Source organism: Poecile atricapillus, chromosome Z, assembly GCF_030490865.1.
Source record: "Poecile atricapillus isolate bPoeAtr1 chromosome Z, bPoeAtr1.hap1, whole genome shotgun sequence".
NCBI lineage: Eukaryota > Metazoa > Chordata > Aves > Passeriformes > Paridae > Poecile > Poecile atricapillus.
This window is the reverse complement of record NC_081289.1, coordinates 146,090,282-146,110,705: the sequence shown is the minus strand read 5'-3', so window position 1 is coordinate 146,110,705 and position 20,424 is coordinate 146,090,282. Positions and strand designations below refer to the sequence as shown.

Below are 20,424 nucleotides of genomic sequence, written 5' to 3'. Positions count from 1 at the left end.
GAATTGCTGCTAGACGGAGAGGCAGGTGCCTGGACTGGCTGACAAGGTACAATTTCAACCTGAAACAGCTTTGCATGAGCTCAGGACGGTGGTTTAATACCCATATGCCTTGGTTCCTGCCTGTCAGATCGAGTCAGTCATTCCAGCCCATCAGGAACTGTCTGACAAAACCTCTTCTTGATGGAAGGGACTGACTTGTCAAAGTGGAAGCTCCTTTATACCACTGCTGACAGCATGTTCTTCAATGACAGAGTTCTGGGTCAGAGCATCCTTGAAATGTCAGACAGACTATGGCTGGGGCACAAAGCTGGCCTCCCAACACACTTGATTCACAGCAAACATTTGCATTTAGTTCTTGTTTGTCCTGGCAGAGAGCTCATCCCACCAGGATAAAAGAACCTCTTCCTAGATTAGCTGCTGGTGACCTTCTGGTTGGAGATGTCCTGCTGGTGTTGTGTATCCAGCAACTGAGCCTCTGCAAATGCTGAGGAGAGGAACACTCAGCCAGCCCACCCATTAAACCTCTTTGTGACACTGTAGCAGGGACCCCAGAGACAGCTAGGCGCAGCAAAATAAAATTAGAGCCTAAAGCAACCCTTGTAAAAGCTGAGGGGCTCTGCTGAGCCCACCAGCAGCCAGTTCTGTCTCAAAATTGGATCCTGCTCTTGCACAAAGCAATGCCATCCAGACAAAGAATACTTATTTTTCCTCCCATTCAGAAAAGCATTGAATTCAAAGTATAGGTTTAGAGCTCAAAAATAGTTAAATCTCTTTCAAGGGTAATTGACAGCTACATTTATTAATGAGCCATGCCTTCAGATGAGGGGAACAGCATCTTTAGCCAAGGGTTCAAACTGGAAGTGCAGATTACCAGCATACCTGGAGCATGGGCATGCTGGAAATTGAGTTTTGCATTGGACAGAGCACTGAGTGACTTGATCTAGCTGCAAATGTGACTGCTGGTTGCAGGGGCTTGGACTAGCTGACCTTTAAAAGCCCCTTCTAGCCCACAGCATTCTCTGATTCCATGGCTTTTGCCTCTGCCAAAACACAGCGTTAGCAGGGGAGAAATGCTGAAGAGACTTTGCAAGGCTTTGGGGGTCCCTGTCACTAGAGACAGCACTAAAGATGCAAGGCTGGCTTGACCCTGGTTCAGTGCTTTAATCTCACAGGAGCTCTCCAAAAGTGTGTTTTTAGGAGATATTATTGCTGTCACTCAAGGAGGCCTAATGCTTGGGAAAAGGAAAGGATTCAAGGAGCGTCGGGACAATGCTCTCAGGCAAAGAGTGGGATTCCTGGGCTCGTCCTGTGCAGGGCCAAGGTTTGGACTTGATGTTCCTTGGGGGTCCTTGTGGCCTTGGGGTATTCTGTGACGCTGTTGAATGTTGCATCACCCTCCATCACTGTCTCATGCCCCTCCTATAATGAACCCCAGTCCCTTGGCCTCCCCACCCAGGCCAGAAACCATGAGATTCACCTCCATTTCCTGCAGCTCTTACATGAAACCAAAGCATGCATCAAAACAGTTAATATATTAGGATTCAGCCTGGATCATCCCTCTGCAGGGCCTGTGAGAGGCAATCTACCACATGCAGGAGGCTTTGCTTGTAGGATATGCTAAACTCATGTTCCTACTGTGACTTCAAAGTGATGATGACTTTTTGAAGTGAGCTTTAAACGACCTTGCTCAGGAGACAATAGTGGTTTATTTGCAGGAGCATGGAGCTTAGCACATGGCAACCCACCTTGTGACAGCAGCGCTGGAATCCTTGCTCATCTAATTCTCCAAGATTTATCATTATTTTTCATTAGCTCAGCCCCAGGGTGGGAGCCCATTTAAAAAAAAAAAAAAAAAAAGGCAAATATTTCAGAAAAGGAATATCTGTTTTCTGCTTTCTGCTTTCACCAGATCTGCTATTATCAAAATTGAACTAATGGTTGAGAATATCTTCTTGGTTTAAGCACTTTTTCTAAGAAATAAGAGTGAAATAATTTTATGGTATTGTTGAAAATCATATTGTTAACTCTGTACTTCAGTCTTGCTTTGAATAGGTCAGATATTTTTTAAAGTTACTTCATTTCAAAACTGAAAGCTGAATTAATTTCCATATATAGACATAATTAGTCAAAATTATTACATGTCTTCAAAAACATGCTGTACTCTCTGTTTTGTATTGGGTACACAGAGATCTATGTATCAGCCACACACTCTTGCCTCTCCAAAATATTTTCTCTCTATGTGAATTACAAGTCTCTTTTTCTGCCCTGTTTCAGGGCTTAGTGCATTTTTTGTGTTTTGCAAGTCACCAGTGTTTCTTTTTATTTCTACATTTCCATTTCTCATTCCTTTTACCCATCTTTAGAGAAAAAACAATAGGAAAAAAAAAAAAAGTGTGACAAGTAAAATATAGCTGCCTCATTTTGGACACAGTGACAATAAGCTGAGCAAAGTTTTCAGGGAAAATAAAGTCCTTGTTAGAACAAAGGAAGTATTTTTGATTAAAAAGGAAAGACATTTCTGGATACTTTCTATGCCAGATAGCATAACAATTTTTTCCCAGTGTTATAAAAAGGCTAGTAAAAGATATTACTCCTTCTACAAACCCTGTTTATTGAATGCTTCACCGTGCAGCAAGGCCTGATCCTGAACACAGATGGTACTTGCCATTACTCAGAAGCAAACAACTCTTATGTATTTCATAAATATATTTATCTGCATTTTCCTGTGCTGATTATACACTTCCAGTTTTCAGAGTAAATAAAGATGAATTTTGATGAGAAGGTAACTTGTATTAATATTTCATTCCCTCTTCCTCAACTTCTGCGTCCTTAGAAATAATCTTTTTTCGTTTTTCCCATCATGAAAGTTTCCAAAACCGTGAAATTGTGTGACCTCATTTTGAAACAAATCCCAGGGGAATCCAAGGGTCACTTAGGTTTGAAAAGCCTTCCAAGACCATCAAGTCCAGCCATTCCCCCAGCACTGCCAAGGCCACCACTAGCCCATGTCCCCAAGTGCCACATCCACATGGCTTTTAAATCCCTCCAGGGATGAGGACTCCTCCATGAGGGACCAGTGCTGGTCTTCAAGCCCAACCTTTTATAAAATGAGGTTGGGAATCTGACAGGGCATCATCATCTGGTGACTCTCATTCCAAATTCCGCTCCTTACCTGAGCTTCTAACGTCAGTTGGTTATTGGGGAATATTGGCCACAGCTTTAGTTCCGATCCAGCCCCACCCTTAAGGGCATGCATATCCCAGGATGGAAAGAGGCATTTAGCTTCTGACTCAAAGTGAGTCATGTGCACCTATACCTGCTGCTCCAGATGTTTCCTCAAGTCACAGCCAGGTCAGTGCTTATAAGCCTTCAAGTCAGCCAACAGCCAACATTAAAACTCTGAACAACGAACTGTGAAGCCTTAACCCAAGAACCCTTCAAAGAGGAAAGGTGTAAGCTCACATTCACAGCTCAAATACATGAGTTTTAGGTCACAGTGGATCTAAAAACCTCCTAGAATACCTAGAGCAGGTTAATGCTTTGATAATAAACATTTTTCTAACGTTTTTAAATGCAAGACCTCCCTCTGCCTGTGTGAGCACCCCGGGAAATTTCACCACTTGTCTGACTTTACTAGAATCCAAATCCCAGCTGCTCATTGTGACTTCACAGCCATTACCCTTAGGACACATCCATGCAAACTCTCAGGTGCACTGTGTACTGGCCCCAAATCAGCCCAGAATTGACACAACCAACAACTTTCTTTTTCAAAACTGCTTCTTGCTTCAGCAAAACAGAAATGTCATGTCTGACTTTAAAAGACCCACCCCTAGATAAAGAACAGCTGTATTGGATCTCCACTTGTGATCCTTTCTTTTATATAATAGCAATAATGATCAAGCATAGCAATAGGTGGTCAATTTTCAACGCATTTAAGTATGGAAAAATTAAACACAATGCAACTGTGTCAGAACTCTTCCATCCTTAAGGTTGAAGCGTGCCACACTAATATGCTCTTCATTTTCATTATTATTAGTCCAAATAAGATTAAACTTTACCCAGAAATAGAGACTGAAGTAGTTTAGTGTCACACATGCAGTTCTGTCCTACTGGGAATAAGCAGCATTGAGGGAGTTCAACATAAGTTGCTGTCCCATGTACATTTATAACCCATCATGTCCAATCCTAAATAATTTTAGGGTTCTGATGGCCAAAAAGCCAGATGAAAACCAGTCCTTGGCTCTCAACCTCATTTGCAAGAGGCAGGTTGCAAAGACTTGACCAAAATTTGACAGGTTAGCATAAGATAAACCTGCAGAGGAGACTGAATTAATTTTCAGCTCACTGAGCTCCTGAGCATGATTTTAAGGACCTAGTGAGTGAACATCCCCATTGCAAATGAATGATTCTGCTTTCTCAGAGTAAAGCATGTACAGAGAATTGATTGATTAGCGAGAGGTTTCAAGGGAAATCAGGAACAGCCAATATGTATTTCCCTTGTTCTGAGCATAACTGGAGGTTACACTGCATAGAGACCAGACTAACCTCAAGCAGCTGAGTAGCCTTAACTGCCTGTGGTCACCCCCAGAGAAAATATGTTTATTGCTGGATAAACAACATATCATCTAGCCTGACCAAACCTCAGCATCTTTTATGAGTCTGAAAGAAACTTAGCCTTGCAGATATGTTTTGGTATTACGTCTTGAGAAACCCTGCAACCCACATGAGGATCAACTCTCAGGGCTCCCTGCTTTCCAGCCAGGTGGTAAAAATCTATATTCATCACACACAGGGATGAAGAAAGACACAACCTTGGTGTCCCAACTGCAGGGATGAAGACCAAGAGGCAAAGGCCAGTGAGGTCCAGAAAAATGAGAGTCACTGTGGAGTGGAGGATATGAGGATCTGTTCACTGGGTGGCACAAACGATTCCTGACCCCTCTGCAAGTATCAAACAATGGGATGGGAACTCCAGTTACTGCAACAAACTGTCCAGGGCAGCGTTGTTGGGCAGAGTCCCATCCCTGAAGGAATTCAAAAGCCACGTGAATGTGGCACTTGGGGACATGGGTCAGTGTGGGCTGAGCAGTGCTGGGGAAACAGTGATCTGTGGTCCTGGAGGGCTTTTCCAGCCTAAAGGGTTCTGTGATTCTGAACTGGCTCCTGAATTTCACGTCCTTTTACACCTCCACTGAGTTCAGTAGATCTCCCAGTGCATCTGCAAGCTGTTATGAATGCACCCCCCTACTTTGGCGGGACATCAGACACCCTCAGAGTGATCCAAAACCGGCAACATTCAAAGGAAAACCAGCACCTGGCTCCAGTTTTGAGCCTGTCCCTTGCACAAAGGCTCAGCCACAGCCATACAATCCTAAGGCTTCATAAACTCAAGTAAAGCAGCATAAAGTTGAACAATAGCCCTCCCTTGTAATTAATACCCGTAGTGTAAATTAATCCAGGCTGCCAATAGAAGCCACTGGGTAAATAAGAATCTGTGACACTATCCCTGTCAAAGGCCCGTGGGCATACGATGCCGTGGATGTGAATGCAGGGAATAGAGGGCCATTCAAGCGGCAACACTTAAGATGTAACCTGTTCTCCTTGAGAAACGCGTGGCATTCCACAGGGAACCTGACAGGAGGCATTTTATTCGGATAAGAAAATGCAATCACTCAGGTGTCTGCAATTGCTAAGTAAGACATCCATGGTAGTTCTATTTGGATCATGAAAAGTATTCTTGTTTTGGGTTTTGAGTGTGTGTATGTCCATTTTTTCCACTATATGTTGACTGTTTTTTGCCACACATTCTCTTCTGCATTTTTTAATTATTCCTCTTTTTTTTTCTTTTTTTTTTTTTTTCGCCTTAAAATTAACCCCTTCAGAACTCACAGTCTACAGGAATTCTTTATCTGGCCTCTGCTCCTCACCAAGAAAGAAGCTGCCCATAGTTTAGTCAGTTTTGGTTTAAGCACCAACAGCTCCCCTTCAAATAGGCTTCAGATGCCCTTTCAGTGAAGCAAAGATATGACAAAGAAAAGGAGTTTATTTTTTTCAAGCCCACATCCTTCCCACACAAAGCACAGAGAGGGTCCCAGCAGTGACCTCCAGTTCAAAAGAGGAAGGTAAATTCTCATGACAAAGACGGGCAAGTTCTGCAGGAGAAGATCAAAAGCTGAAGGTGTTGCAGGAGAGGGAACCCGGAGGAAACTTGTTTGATTACCTCCAAAAACATTCCTGACTGTGACAGCAAATGGAGCATGAAAGCAAAGCATGAAACTGAGTTTGGGAACAACACTGTCTGAGGGGTTTATAAAGAACAACTGAAGAAATAAATGGATTGAAGATGTGGTTGAAGAGACATAACCAGAAAGAAGAATATGGCACTGAACTGCTAATGGGAACATAGACTTAGAAGGGAATTGCTAATATTTCCTTAAAAAACTTTTTTTACACAAACTTACATCATTTTTTGTTATCTAGGGGCCTAGAAAATATTAATACTCAAAGAGTAAACATCACTATTTAATCCATTGGAAAGAAGGAACAATATACCCTAAAAACCAACCAAATTCAGGGCAAAAGATTTGTATGTACAACAAAAATCACATCACAATCTCATTTCAGACCTTTACGGATCCAGAGGGAAGCAAATTAATTCAGATACATTTACATTTGCAGCTGACAGTTCACCACAGCAGTCTGGGGATGTTTATCTTTCATTAATTATGGTTCAAGGGGAACTGCAACCTGAGATAGCTGAGCTAACCCTCTCCTCTTACAGATTCAGACCTGCCACCTGGAAGGCTTCCAAGGCTTCACCCCTGCCTCTGGCCTCAGCCCAGCTCCTGCCTTCGTGCAGGCGGCTGCAGAGCCCAGCCTGTGCCGCTCAGGAGCAGGGTTTATCTCTGATAAAGGTGCTGAGAGCTGATGCATTTCTGACAAACGCCTGCCTAAATCTCTTCTTTCACGCTCAGGAGATGATCTTACTCATATTTCTCCCGGGCCAAGCACATGGAGAGCAGTTCATCCATATCCCAGAGCCACTTCTCCAGAAGAGTGAGTGCTTGGGACTGGCTGTTCTGCTTGTGAGATGCAAAGTAGCTCCAGCAATTTTATTGGAGCTGCACTCTCTTGTACCAGCTGAGGGTTTAGCCCATGAGTCCTTTCCCGCTGTGAGACAGGTGTTGAACAGGATGTAGGAAATCACACACGTTCCCTTGAATCATCTCTCCCAGGCAGGGGCAATAATAAATTCAGATAAGGTGCTGTGTCATTTAAAGATCTATTAAGATTGAATGGTTGACTTCCTCCTCACAGGAACCTCTCCTTAATCGTACATTGCTTTGACTCATACTCTACCTTCTCCAGAGCCCTCCTGCCCCTCGAGTGACCTTAGAGTCTTCATTTCACAAATCAATTTGGATTAAAGAACAGCAAGATACTTCAGCACACACAACCTCAGTAGTAACTGGGTGGGGTTTTAGCAGATATCATCTCCAGATGTTATCTCATTCCCTTGTGGAAGCCACCCTGGGGATGTCTGCATTTTTAAAATGCTCCAATATGCATATCTTGTCAATAGACATTATTTTTGCATGCTAACTCACATGCACTCTAATGCTTACATATTCAACATACCAGCACTCTTTTAGAAGGTTGTATCACAATAGTGCAAAATAACTCAATGATTCTGGGTCAGTTTCATGTATTCTTTCACTGTTAACATGACCACAATAAAAATAACGATACTTTGCCCTTCTGAAGCATCTAACAATGCTCACAGCACAGCTTAAGTCTGGCAATAAATTGGTTTGACCAAATAATTGCTCCTAAGTGATAATGTCAGCAACATCATTGCAAGAGGTCTACTAATTATACTCAATAAGGTTCGATCCTAGAAAAACCACAAGTTTCCTCTTTTTAGTATCAAACCACACAGCTTTCTTTCCCCGCAGACCTGTGGCTGATGGCCTTCAGTTCCACACCCAAAATTAAGCTCCCAGAAAGGAGTGGTGCCCTGGTGAGTGGGTCAGGAAAACACAACTCTGTTTCCTCATTAGCAGTTGCAGTTGGAGTGCTGACAGCCCACCTGAGGCTCCTCTTTCACGTCTCCATCGCCTTCCCACTCGCGTTACGTGCGCCATACATCACCGTGTGGCCAGCACGCTGGTACCAATTTGAGAGTACATGTCTGGTGTGCAAGCTGTCCTGGCTTAGTTTCAACATCATTAGCTTAAAACCACGCATTAAAAACAGGCACCAGCCCAGTGTGGGTATCATACACACAATTAGCAAAACCGAGTTCCAGAAAAAGGGTTGCCTCCTTCATGGAAATTTCCTGCAGGACATCGCCAGACTGGAAACACTTTATGGACAGGACTGCAACCACACTGCCTCTTTGGGTAGCACACAGGGGTACCAGCTACATCTTCCAGGGTAGGATGCCTCTCATCTACATGTAGGTGTTCAATCTAATTTAATGTTGTCATCACAGGGCCCTCAGTACTCAACAAATGAGTGGAACTTCTCCAACCAGTGATTTATCCCACCCTAAGACATCAGATCTAACACTGGAAGAAGAAATTACCCTCTGGAGACATCTTGCTCCTTCCTCTATCTCTCTCCACTGACTATAAAGAAAGCTTAAATTAGCTTAGACTACAAAATTACTTTTTATATGATGAGATCATCTCAAAGCAACCCTGTCCTTTCCTACAAGGCACCAGAAAGCCAAGTCGGTTTTTTTGTTTGAAAACCCTTACTTTTGGGCACATCCATGGGATTCAGGCTGCCAATGAGGTCTCTGACATACAGTCCATCCCCATCCTCCTTGCTGAGCCAGTTGTTGCAGGGGAAGTAAAACCGGAGGTGAGGTCTGTTCATGTCGGTCACGATCACCCGGTCCAGGAACCACCCCGCGTTCAGTCCGGTGTTGTCGTGCTCAATCCTAGAGGAAGAACAACCCTGTTTTACTGTTCTGGTTAAGACTGGCCATGAGCACCGTAATTTTTAGGAACATTTTATACTGGGCAAGGCTAGAGCAACAGTACGCATATTTCCTGTTTATGGCTGTCTATCCAAAGAGTTTCAAGGAACTTACAGGCTTTTGCAGGGTGTATTAAAAATAACAACTTTCCATGTGGGCAGAGATCACAGGTGAATCTGTGAATCTTCTCTCTGCAAGGAGGTGCCCACAAACATACCCACACCTCTACATTTATTCAACATACGCATTAATTCACCTTGCACTGTATATCTAAAACACAAGGGACTCCCCCACCCAGTACCCCTCCTAGTCTATTCTCCTCTTGCATTGTTTTAACCACCTCTTCCCAGCTTTCTTTGTGCTACTTACTAATTTTAAATTTTATATCAGTCAGTCAGACAGTGGTTAAACATAATAATTATCATTTACATTACACTAAGTTAGCAAAAGTGGATGGCAAACCCCATTTACCTCCATTGGGACATAAAAACAGTCCTAAATGTCTTTCCCCATGAGTGCATATGACAGAAATACAATTCTTGGTGGGGAGCATGGATACTTATAAGCAATACCGTAGGTGATTTCACACTTCAATTCAAATCTTCAGCAGTAAACAAGCTTTTACCACCCCTTAACTTCACCTTGATGGGAGCACGTTAAGAAATAATGAATAAAACATGGCAACGCTTAAACCTCTACAGCCTGTCATCCTGTTAGCATCTCACAGAACAGGTGCTGTGGTAGCAGCATTGTGCAGGTACCTTATTTTCTTTATTTGTCCCACGTTATTGGTTTTCACTCGGAACACATCTGTTTTGCTCCTCTCAAAGGCCGTGCTGCTCCTGCAAGGCACATGCATCGGAAGGAATGGTGAAAAACCAGCAGCCTTGACAGCAAGCACACAAGTGCTAACGTTTAAGGATAAAGAAGTGTCATTCCTAATGCTGGAAAGACCTAGTTTTCAATGCCCTCTCCCCAGTGACAGGTTTTGGATGCTCTAAGTACTGACATTCAGCAGACTTTTTTCCTTCTCAGACTCCAGAAGCCGAGGCAGGAGCTTTGGGGGAAATGCAATATGCTTTTCGTCTCAGAGTCCCACTCCCAGACATGTCCTCTCCTGTCATCCTAGCCTCCAGGCATCAAGCAGACCTGCTCCTGGTGGTGCAGCAAAGGGCTCCAGCAAGTTCCCTGTGTGGCCACAGATCTGTGCAGAGCTCAGCCAGAGGTAAAAGCATCCAACCACATACAACTTTCCAGGCCCATCTCCCATCGGTTTTTTTTAAACAGCTGCTGAAACTTTGCTGCTTCCTCCTACAATTTGTACCTCATTCCAAGTAAAGGAATTGTAGGCAGGAAGTGGTTTGACTTTTTTGGTGAAGTGTTAAGTGTGACGTTTGTATTTCACAGGTGCAAGTGCAGAAGCAATATAAAGTCTATTGGCCCAGGTCAGGGGATGTAGAATTTAATTCCCAGTTCTGCCTCTATCCTGCAGTGTTATCCTTGGCAAGCACCTCTGTCCTTTTTCAAGCTCATATTTTCCATGAAAACACTATGAATAACATCAAGGCAAATCTCTGAAGACACAGCCTCTCCCACCTGCCCTCCCTGATGGGCCCCCATTTCCCCTGGGCTGCTAAGCATGGCTACGGATGATTAAACACAGCAAAATCCAGGAGTCATATTAAAATGAGCAAGAAACCACAGCACTCGAGCAGCGCAAAGCCACAGTGACAAGCGGTTTGCACTCAGAAACTCAATGAATATTAATAATCCCAGCAAGGGGGTTTGGCTTCGCTCACCGCTGTTCACGTTGCTGAAGGACCTGCATGTGCCTTGCTTAGGGTCATTTTGTATTCTGCTAAACCCATGCACAGCCTTCCTCCTCCTCCTCCTCCTCCTCCTCCTCCTGCCCCCCCTTCTTGTCCATTCTGCTGTTTCACACCCCGTGCCCGGAGCGACACCGGTGTACGAAAAAGGCTAAAATGGTTAACCTTGCCGTGAAGACAAGAGGCAATTAAAGCCGGCTCAGCCTCCCCCAACCTGGCTGCCGGAGTGAAAACAGCCAGAGAGTGCAAGGCAATTAGTCTGTCAGGCTTGAATGAGCATCGTAATGACAGCAGCTTCTCCCCGCATTGGCTCAGAGATCGATGCAGTGCTGCAGACTGCTACGGAGATGGCATGAAAGTATTAAGTGAGAATAATCAGCCCAAAGCTCTCAGTGCACCAGTCCCACGGCTGCTGGATTGTGGCAGTCCCGCTGCTGCTGCTGCTGGGGTGGATGATGGGGAGAAAACCTCCTTCTGCAGGGAGTCCAAAAGTGCCCCCTGAGCAGATGCCTAGCGCATCCCAAAACAGCTTGGGGAAGCACTGGAAAACGTGACATGGTCCAGGAGTCAAACCCCTGGGAAGTCTTCCTGTCCAAAGGTAGGAAGAGTTTTGACAAGTCTCTTCCCTTGAGATGGATCTGCAGCATCAACAGCACCAGGAAAGAAAAATCCAGTCCTTCCTTCCAGCACTGCCAATTGCGTGGGGAGAGAGTGAGTGAGGGAATATCCCACAGTGAATGGCTACACTGAAATTAAGGCTGAAAAAAAAAAGAAAGAGTGAAAGAAAAGGAAAAATTACAGCTGGGCCATGTCAGAGTGTGGTCCAGGCTAGGACTAGAATGAGACATTCACAGCCAGATTACCATAAGGAACTTGTTACATGAAACAATGAGGCACACTGGCTTGTACAGCCCTGGTGACAAATAAAGCAGGAAAATATGACTTGGAAATTGCAGCACTAAATTTGCAATGTTCAGGCTTGACTGGGTTCAAGCCCAGGGATTTTAGACCATAAACAGTCTAAAGATCTTCTGAATTTCGCTAAGAGCCCTGTCATTAATCTGAAATAACAGGCCAGGGCAACTCCAGAAATATGTTTCAGTTGGGTTTATTATTTGACATATTTGATTGGCTCTAGCAGCTCTATTTTTTCCATATTCTGTTGCAGCATTTTTCCCAATTGCTTTGTAAGAAGCATCCAAGGAGCTTCATCAAAGACTAGTATATGAAATTCTAACATATATATTTTTTTTAATTTTTTTTTTTTATTTTTTATCTGAGGCTGTTTTCAGATCCTTTCAGTTGAGTAATTGCCTGCAGGCTGCACTGCTTGTGGTGCTGCAAATGTACAATCATTCAGAACACTTTGTCCCCTGGTTGGGTTAGTGGTGTTGCTATAAGTCGCTGCAAGAACTGGTGCATATTTGAGTGTAGCATTTTTAAATCTCTGCATTCATCTCGTCTGCAGGCCATGGTCACTGACAACAGAGCCAGTGCCACCAGAGTTTTGCCACTTCTTGGTGGGTTGACAGCCAGAAAGCCTCAATAGTGCAATTTTGTTTGCAAAAGAACATAAAATAAACATTTGTACAAGTAATTTTTTTTAAAAATGAAGATTAATTAAAAAGAGTTGATCCCACCAACTAAAGAAAAGTCACATTTCAAAAGGAAACTTTGAATGTTTGTAGATAATAGTCTTCCCTTTAGATCAGCTAACAGCTGATAACCCTTTTCACGGCTGAATTCTTAGGAACAGACAGAAAACCTGGATACTGATCACAGCAGAGGCATAAAAATAATGACCTTCAGCAGTGATGGAGTAACCCAAAACCAATTTAGCTTTGAGTCCCTGCTTAACAGTCATTTAAACTGCCTTTCCATTTGGTATTTTACCTGAAAATGCCTTGTACACACAGAACTGCCAGCAAAAGCACCATGGATTAAGGGCTGCACAGAAGCACAAAGTGTTATTCTGGATGTCAGTTCAAACAAAATTTTAAAAATGCTCCATTAAACCATTAGAAAGAGTCAGTTCTTGGTTGCATCTCCCTGAAATGCTGCCCACAGGTCTGCCTGCTTCTGCCACGGATGTTTAGCAGCAGCTGGAGGAGCTGGGTATTGGGGAGGATTTCGGAAGGTTGTACAGCCCAAACCATCCTAAAGCCTGCCACTCTCTAGGTAAAAATAAATGCCACTTGGTTCACCTGCTAGGTCAGAGGAGTTTATCATGCACTATGAGTGGGCAGTGTACACAGAATCACATAATCATTTGGGCTGGAAAAGCCCTCCAAGGACTTTGAGTCCAACCATTCCCACAGAACGGCCAAAGCCACCACTGACCCATGTCCCCAAGTGCCACATCCACATGGCTTTTAAATCCCTCCAGGCATGGGGACTCCACCACCACCTTGGGCAGCCTGTTCTGGGATTGGACAGCTCCCTTGGTGAAGAAAATTTCTGTAATATTTAACCTGTCCCTGCCCTGGCCCAGCCTGAGGCCGTTCCCTCTCCTCCTGTCCCTGTTCCCTGGCAGCACAGCCCGACCCCCCCGGCTGTCCCCTCCTGCCAGGGACTTGTGCAGAGCCACAAGGGCCCCCTGAGCCTCCTTTTCTCCAGGCTGAGCCCCTTTCCCAGCTCCCTCAGCCGCTCCTGGGGCTCCAGCCCCTTCCCCAGCTCCGTTCCCTGCCCTGGACACGCTCCAGCCCCTCGGTGTCTCTCCTGTGCTGAGGGGCCCAGAGCTGTCCCCAGAATTTAATGTGTGTCAGAGCTGAACTGAGAGGGGCAGGAAGGAAATTTCTTCCCCAAAACCGTACGATACCTGCTCCCTTCCCCACGTATTTTGAACTGCTACAGTGTTCTCTCTCTGCATCCTGTTTCCATGTAGGATTTCCCTCCCACCCTTCAGCCAGTATCATCTGTAAGGGTGGCATGAAAAGGTGTCAGGGATGAGCACTGGTGTATCCCTGTTGTTCTCCGGGCTTGAAAGTACAGGCAGCTTCCCTCATCCTCAGGTTGTCCAATACACATTACAGGCTGTGTGAATCTGTGTTATCAGGCCTCTGGCTAAGATGGCATCTTGCCAGAAGATGCAAAAGGTATTGGAAAATTGCTGACAGTGTGGTGGCCTCATCCCTCTGTCCCTCCCTACACATCCACTATCGATCGCTCCTGGAGAGAGGACACTGTCCTGTACAAACTAACTACAAAAAATCCCCCATATGTTCAAACCATGTTTACTCTCAGCACAGAGCTCCAATAGCAGCATCATTAACCTCCTCCTTGGAGCAACAAATACTCCAGGGAGTTTGTTCTGCAAATATTTAGCCAAGACTGCTGTCATGAAGCTGACAGCATCAGTCAGCGGGTGGCTGGAAATACCACGTGAGGCAGCATACGTCCAAAACCACTCCAGATGGAAAAGAAACCAGCAGAAAAGCACAGCCACTGTCAATGTCTGTATCAAGGACATTATCGACCAGCAGAATGAATCCTGCTTAAACAGGCACTGAAAAATTGGTGAAAAAACCAACCCCACTTGGAAGGGTATAATTGGATGAGATTAATTGCTCAGGGCTGCAGCATCATGATGACACCCCGGAGCCAAACACCAGCCTGAGACCGTGGGATCCTGAATTTACCCCAAAACTTCACAAAGTGCCATAGGATACTCAGACTCTGCCTTATCCATAAGCATTCCAGGTACAGATTCAGACAGCCTTAATTACAGACATTGAGTAAGTGCTCCTCCACTTTGCACTGCATGGAGCAGCATCATCGTGATATCAGTTTTTCATCTTTGCTGGTGTGATTTGCATAAACAAAATAAAGTAGTGGTGTTTAATTTAGATAATCTAAGCTATGCTTTATTATAAAATCATAGAATCATAGAATGTCCTGGTTTGTTAGGGACCTGAAAGATAATTTCTTTCCAACCCCACTGCTGTGGGTGGGGATGTCTTTGTTGTCTGCAGGTTTGGCCATTATTTTCTAGAGAAACTGGATGCAGAGCAAACTGTGCCACCAAGAACAGCTCAGTATTTCCCAGTATTAAATTGCATTTTTAATTACATTCACTTTGCCAGATTGAGGTAAATTTTAGTCCATTGAAAATTTTCGTCCCCTTCCCATGGAGAAATATTTTTCAATTTTTGATGAGAATGAACTCAGGCACTTTTAAGACTGACATTAATGAGTTAGGATAGGAGCAGGATTTTGAGCAAGACAGAATGGTTGAGTTCATTCCAGGAATACACCTTTACTCTCATCCCAAGGGGAAGACTGGCCAGGTTTTACAGTCTGAAAAATGCAGCTGACACTTGATCAGCAGGGACCTGGGTCTTACAGCTGAATCACCTTAAATGTCTGGCTATTTTAAGCAAAATCCTATTTTTCTCTCTAAGTTGTAGTTTTACTGCCAGCTGCTGTGTGCATAACTGCTGGTGGATTATAATTTGTACATACACCAATTATACCCACTCTTATATTTAGGTTGTTCAACACCTCAGTCTAAGCACTCCCACAGGTATTATATTCCCAAAATACTGGACATAGGCTGGCTAATAAGGATGAGCAACTGAGAGGGAAAAATTTCCCACTTAGTTTCTTTTCCAGAAGTGAATATGGACTCCAAAATGTGCTGTTACTTAACACTGTCCCAGCCCATTAAGTCTTCAGAGAGCACTGAAAGTGCTGCAGAGTTGTACAGACATCAATCAGGGCACAGTTAGATACATAAACATTTGTAAAATGGGAAACATCCCGTGGCATTAAAGAAAAAGGATCACAGCTCCTCTCTGAAGCAGCGCTTCAGCAGCAATGTGAAAATCCTTCCCTCTCTGCACTTGGGGTTTGTTCCCTTCCTAATCTGAACAGCCCTTTCTGCACCAACTACCTAACTCTTCCTAACTTATTATATTAAATGCTCAGAGTAAATAGACTCTCTTTCCTCTAGTTATTTATTTATTCCGGAGAGGTTAAATATCAAAATCAGATCTTCTGCCATTGGGTTTGGCTTAACTGTATTAGAGCTACAAATATTACCATCCTCTAAAGACTATCCTGTGCATACTCAGCAATTCATATGTATTTGCTGGCATAAGGAACAGGAAAAGCTCTATACAGTCACCCAAGACCAGGCAGAAGTGACTGCCAATTAATTGCCTTCAGCATCAGAAATTTAAAAAATAAAAAGAAAAAAAATCCCCTGTATTGTCCTCAAATTCAGTAGAAGGCCAGCTGTCACCAATTATTTCATCTTTCTTCCACATTGCCATAGATGTTAAGTCTTCTTTTAACTCTTTCTTCTTTCTTTCTTCTCAAGGTAAAAACATCTCTGTGATGTTATTTGCAGTTGCCCCAAACTGGACCAAGTAAGCCTAACATTGAAAAGTTACACTAGCAAGAAAAACATAGATTTGGACTAAAAACTGAACGAGCTGGCAGTCAGCTGAGTGCTGTAATATTTCCCCAGCCTCAGCCTGGTGGAAAACACATGGGGAAATAAAATACTGTGGAGGATCAGCACCCTTTGCTCTGTGTGGGACCACAGAGGATCGATTCATACCTGTGGGAAAAGTCTTGACAACTGTCAAAATGCCACCAAGCAAAGCCTTGGTGTTCAGCCACGTGTCCATGGTGGAGCTGGTGGAAAGAAATTAATTTGTGGTGGTGCTTTTAGCTTCTGGCTGAGCTGTACCTGGTGCAGGGTGGTAGATGGGGAACTGAAGAGTTGCATGAGCTGGGTTTTAAGGTGGGATTTTGCCAAGAGCTTCTGGGCCCAAGCAGCACTTTTCCAGTACCAGTGATACAGTCCCCCCAAACTGACACAGTGACTGCAAAGGAGGAGCCATTCCAGCCTCTCCCAGGCACTCAACACTACTTGTCTGAACTCCTTTCCAAAACAAATCTCAGATTTTTGTGTTGGAAAAGACCTTAGGGACCTTAAAGTCCATCTCATTCCATTCCCTGCCATGGGCAGGGACACCTTTCACTACATCAGGTTGCTCCAAGCCCCATCCAACCCGTCCTGGAATATGGAATATATGAAATATAAATCCCCCTGGGATGGGGCAGCTTCTCTGGACAACCTGCAGGGCCTCACCATTCTCATAGCCAAGAATTTCCTTCTAGTATTCCCCTAACCCTGTCCTCTGATATTTTTAAGCAGTTTTCCCCTTGTCCTGTTACTCCATGTCCTTTCTTGTAGCCCCCTACTTTGGAACTCAACTCTTGGCTCAGATTTTGAGTGCTGCCACTTCCAGAACCATGACCAGCCATGGCAAAGATTTGTGTCTTTCACAGTTACCATATTATTGGGCAATATTAAAAACACAGGTTACTCCATGGGCTTGCCATGTCTGCCCCTTACCGCGCACGACAAAAACACCTGAAGGGTCATGTCTTTCACTACCAGCACACAGTCAGGAAAGAAACAGGAAAAAAAACCCGTTCTAATAACCAGAAGCTGAAGTGGTAGTACCATCTTTAGGCAATGCATGATATTTTAGTTGTCTGTCATACACTGGGAAATGTAAACACCTATAAAATGTCATGCATTTGCAGTCATAAGTGAACTCATGTAAACATGTAGTTGAAAGATGCATGAGATTCCATCCTTTTGCCATATTCACAAAGCTGCAGAATAAATTTGGGCGGGGAGGGGATGGGAAACTGACTACTTCATGGTTTTCTTCCTGATTAGGTGACAATACTATCAATTAAGCAGGTATGAAGGCACTCCTACATCCAGACTAGATTTTTTCCTCACTGTTCCTTGATGGAGCACTGTAAAGTGCCCGACTTTGCTTAGAGACACAGAAATTTTGCTGATGTTTGGGGAACCCCCAGTGGAAAGCTGTAGTTGCAGTTCTAGCGGTCACCTCCTATGGGACCAGTTTCAAGAGCCCTGAACTGCAGAAGATTGGATTCCCAAACCTTCCATCCTTGCTTTCCACATCTCAGCCATCTGCTCACTGCAGCAGCAGAGACCAAGCCCAAAAGGCTAACTCAGGTCTGAACAAGCTCAGAGTGCTGCTGCTGCTAAAACAATCTCTGTGTGTCCTTTCTTTTTTCCTTCCACAAAATAAAAGTGGTGAGAGCAGGAGGAAAGAGGAGGCATTAACCCAAGTGCCAGCAAAGACCACCTGCACAACCAGAAGCATGTCTAATGCCACAGATGATTGAGAAATGTGTTAGGGACATCTTTTGGCTTCTCTACAGGGCATAGAGTATATTTATTAATTTTTTAGGGTAATATTTGGGTGCTTTCCATAGCCTAAAGCAGATGAGTGCTTTCCCAATGAAATGGCTATTTATGTAAATGCTGACTACAAGACAACTCCCTGGAAAGCAGATGTTGCTTTGATGGCTTTGCCAAATACTACGAGGCAGGACTGAAGGCTAGAAGCTTTCGCCAGCAGAGCTGCTGCTGCTGTTCCCAGCTCTGTCACTGACTTGTTATGGAACCACGTCCTCTTATAGGTCCTTGCCTCATTTTCCTTCTCTGTTAAATCAAAGAAAATGGCATTCCACTTTGGCAGTTTGTTGGATGAAAATCACACAACAAAACCAAAGCATTTTATACAGATATATAATATACCATCAGGAAGCTCTCCCTGGTGTTTCTAGAGATTCTGAGATAATAGAACTCCTTTGCCTAGCTCTGGTTTCTGAATTTCAAATATGGCAAACAGGGCTGAAATTTCATGTATTTTCTTTACCATTCCCATATCATTTTCTTTACAGACTCTCATGTTTGAGTTGTTTCACTGGGAAGAGAAGCTCTTTTGAGGGTAAAATTTAAAATAGTTGCAGGTACCTCTTGTCGGTGCTGTAGAAATGGAGAAAATGTGAAGTTACCGTGTGACATTAGCACAGGATTAATAATTCTGAAACACATTTTCAAGAAAACCAAAACAGTAAGAACACTGAAAAACAGAGACATACAGCCTCTCCTAGACATTTTGGAGAAAGGATTTCTCCTTTATCTTAGTGCAATTGCCTGACTAAGGGGAAATTAGTATATGCAGAGTTGGTACTTTGTTAAAAGTCATCTTGCTTTCATGGGAAAGGAGCACCTGCTGGCCCTGATGCTTACTTTTTAACCAAAAAAGCAAAAAAAAAAAAAAAAAAAAAAAAAAAAAGCAAAAAAAAAGCTATTTAGAGAGTCGAAAGCATTTTCATTGGTTCTTAAATTATAAAACATGGCTCCCACTAAGTTCAACATGCTAATAAGGAACAAGAAGATGCATCCATCGGATGATGTTGACATCAGCTGGAGGAAAATAGAACAGGGCCACCAATGATGTGCAACTACAGTGGTGTGCAGCAGGGCATGCAGCAGATAGGATGGAAGCAGTCTAAATTGGGAGTCAGTTAAATTCTTCCATTTCTGCTTGCCTCAGATTTCCTGTGGCTGGCTGTAGGTGGTTATCTATCATCATTACTTCAAACTCACCGAGTTACTCTCCAGAAACACTCAAGGACATTTCTGTCTGTACCTGACTAGCATGGAGACCTCCGTGGGATCTAGGCATGGGAATATAGCCCATCATGCCCACTCCAACAAGCAATGAATATTCTCAGCTCCTAAACTGGGAGCTCCAAAATTAAGCTCTAAGAAAAGCAAATATCCCCACACCTTGCAAGTATGAGCCTTATATAACATGGATTTCCACCTACAGAAGGGAATGCAGGTTTGCAACGGATTGGGTACAAAATACGCAATGGCAAAACTTCAGATTTCCCTGGTGATCTTAAAATACCATATAGATTTATTCCCTCCACATCCATCAGCATGATATTATGTTTCATCAAAATGCTTTAACAGCCCCTGAAGGACAGGCCTCAAAGATACAGATTTTCCTCCAGACACTTACTTGCTGGTGAGATGAGTCTTGGGAGTGATCCCGTGCTCTCCAAAGAGAGTGACAAAGACATTGGCGTCAGTCCCTGCTCCACGGACATCTCCTGTCACTGTCACCACCTCGTAAACTGTGGAAGGAGAAAAGAAACATCAGGACAACAGGAGAAGGTCCTCACCCTACACTTTATAGGTACAAGTTATCACCAAACCTGAGCTGATAGACACACCCTAGAGGATCAATGCACCCACTGCCCAAACAAATCCATCTCTTTGACAGGGCATAGTGAACCCAGCTGTCAAAAATCATCACATCAAACAAAACTGCTGGAGACACTTTGCATCAGCAGAGAGGGACTGAGTTAGGATGGATTTTGCTGCAAATAAAACACTTCTCTGTGAACTTGCTGCCTCCCCTACCGTAATGCATGTGCATGTGTTACACAGAGCAGATGAATTTATGTGAAGTGTTAAAGCTGTTGAGCCACTTTTCATTTATGCACATGTCAGTGCAATGCATGTTTTCCTGTTTGCTCTGATAAGATATTTGTATGGAAGCTGAGACATTGCTACAGCCAGGAATTTTGCATCTTGGTTGTTCTGGAGATTTTATCAAAGACTAAATGGTAAATCATGGGGAGAATCACAGAATGTCCTGAATTGGAAGAGACCTGGAAGGCCCCAAAATGTCTTGCTCAACAAGACATCAATCTTTCAAGTCTCTCACAGGACCCACCAGAATCACCCAGTCC

General features: G+C 43.8%; 1 protein-coding gene across 1 annotated transcript in view; it reads right to left on the bottom strand.

Moving 5' to 3' along the window:
- LOXHD1 (lipoxygenase homology PLAT domains 1) overlaps positions 1-20,424 on the bottom strand; it is a 149,464-nt gene that overhangs the window by 113,317 nt on the left and 15,723 nt on the right. The window contains exons 2-4 of the mRNA XM_058825935.1: positions 19,689-19,803; positions 9,748-9,828; positions 8,763-8,947 (exon numbers count right to left, since the gene is read on the bottom strand). Of these exons, the coding sequence (XP_058681918.1) occupies positions 8,763-8,947; positions 9,748-9,828; positions 19,689-19,803 (381 nt within the window). The remainder of the gene's footprint in view (positions 1-8,762; positions 8,948-9,747; positions 9,829-19,688; positions 19,804-20,424) is intronic.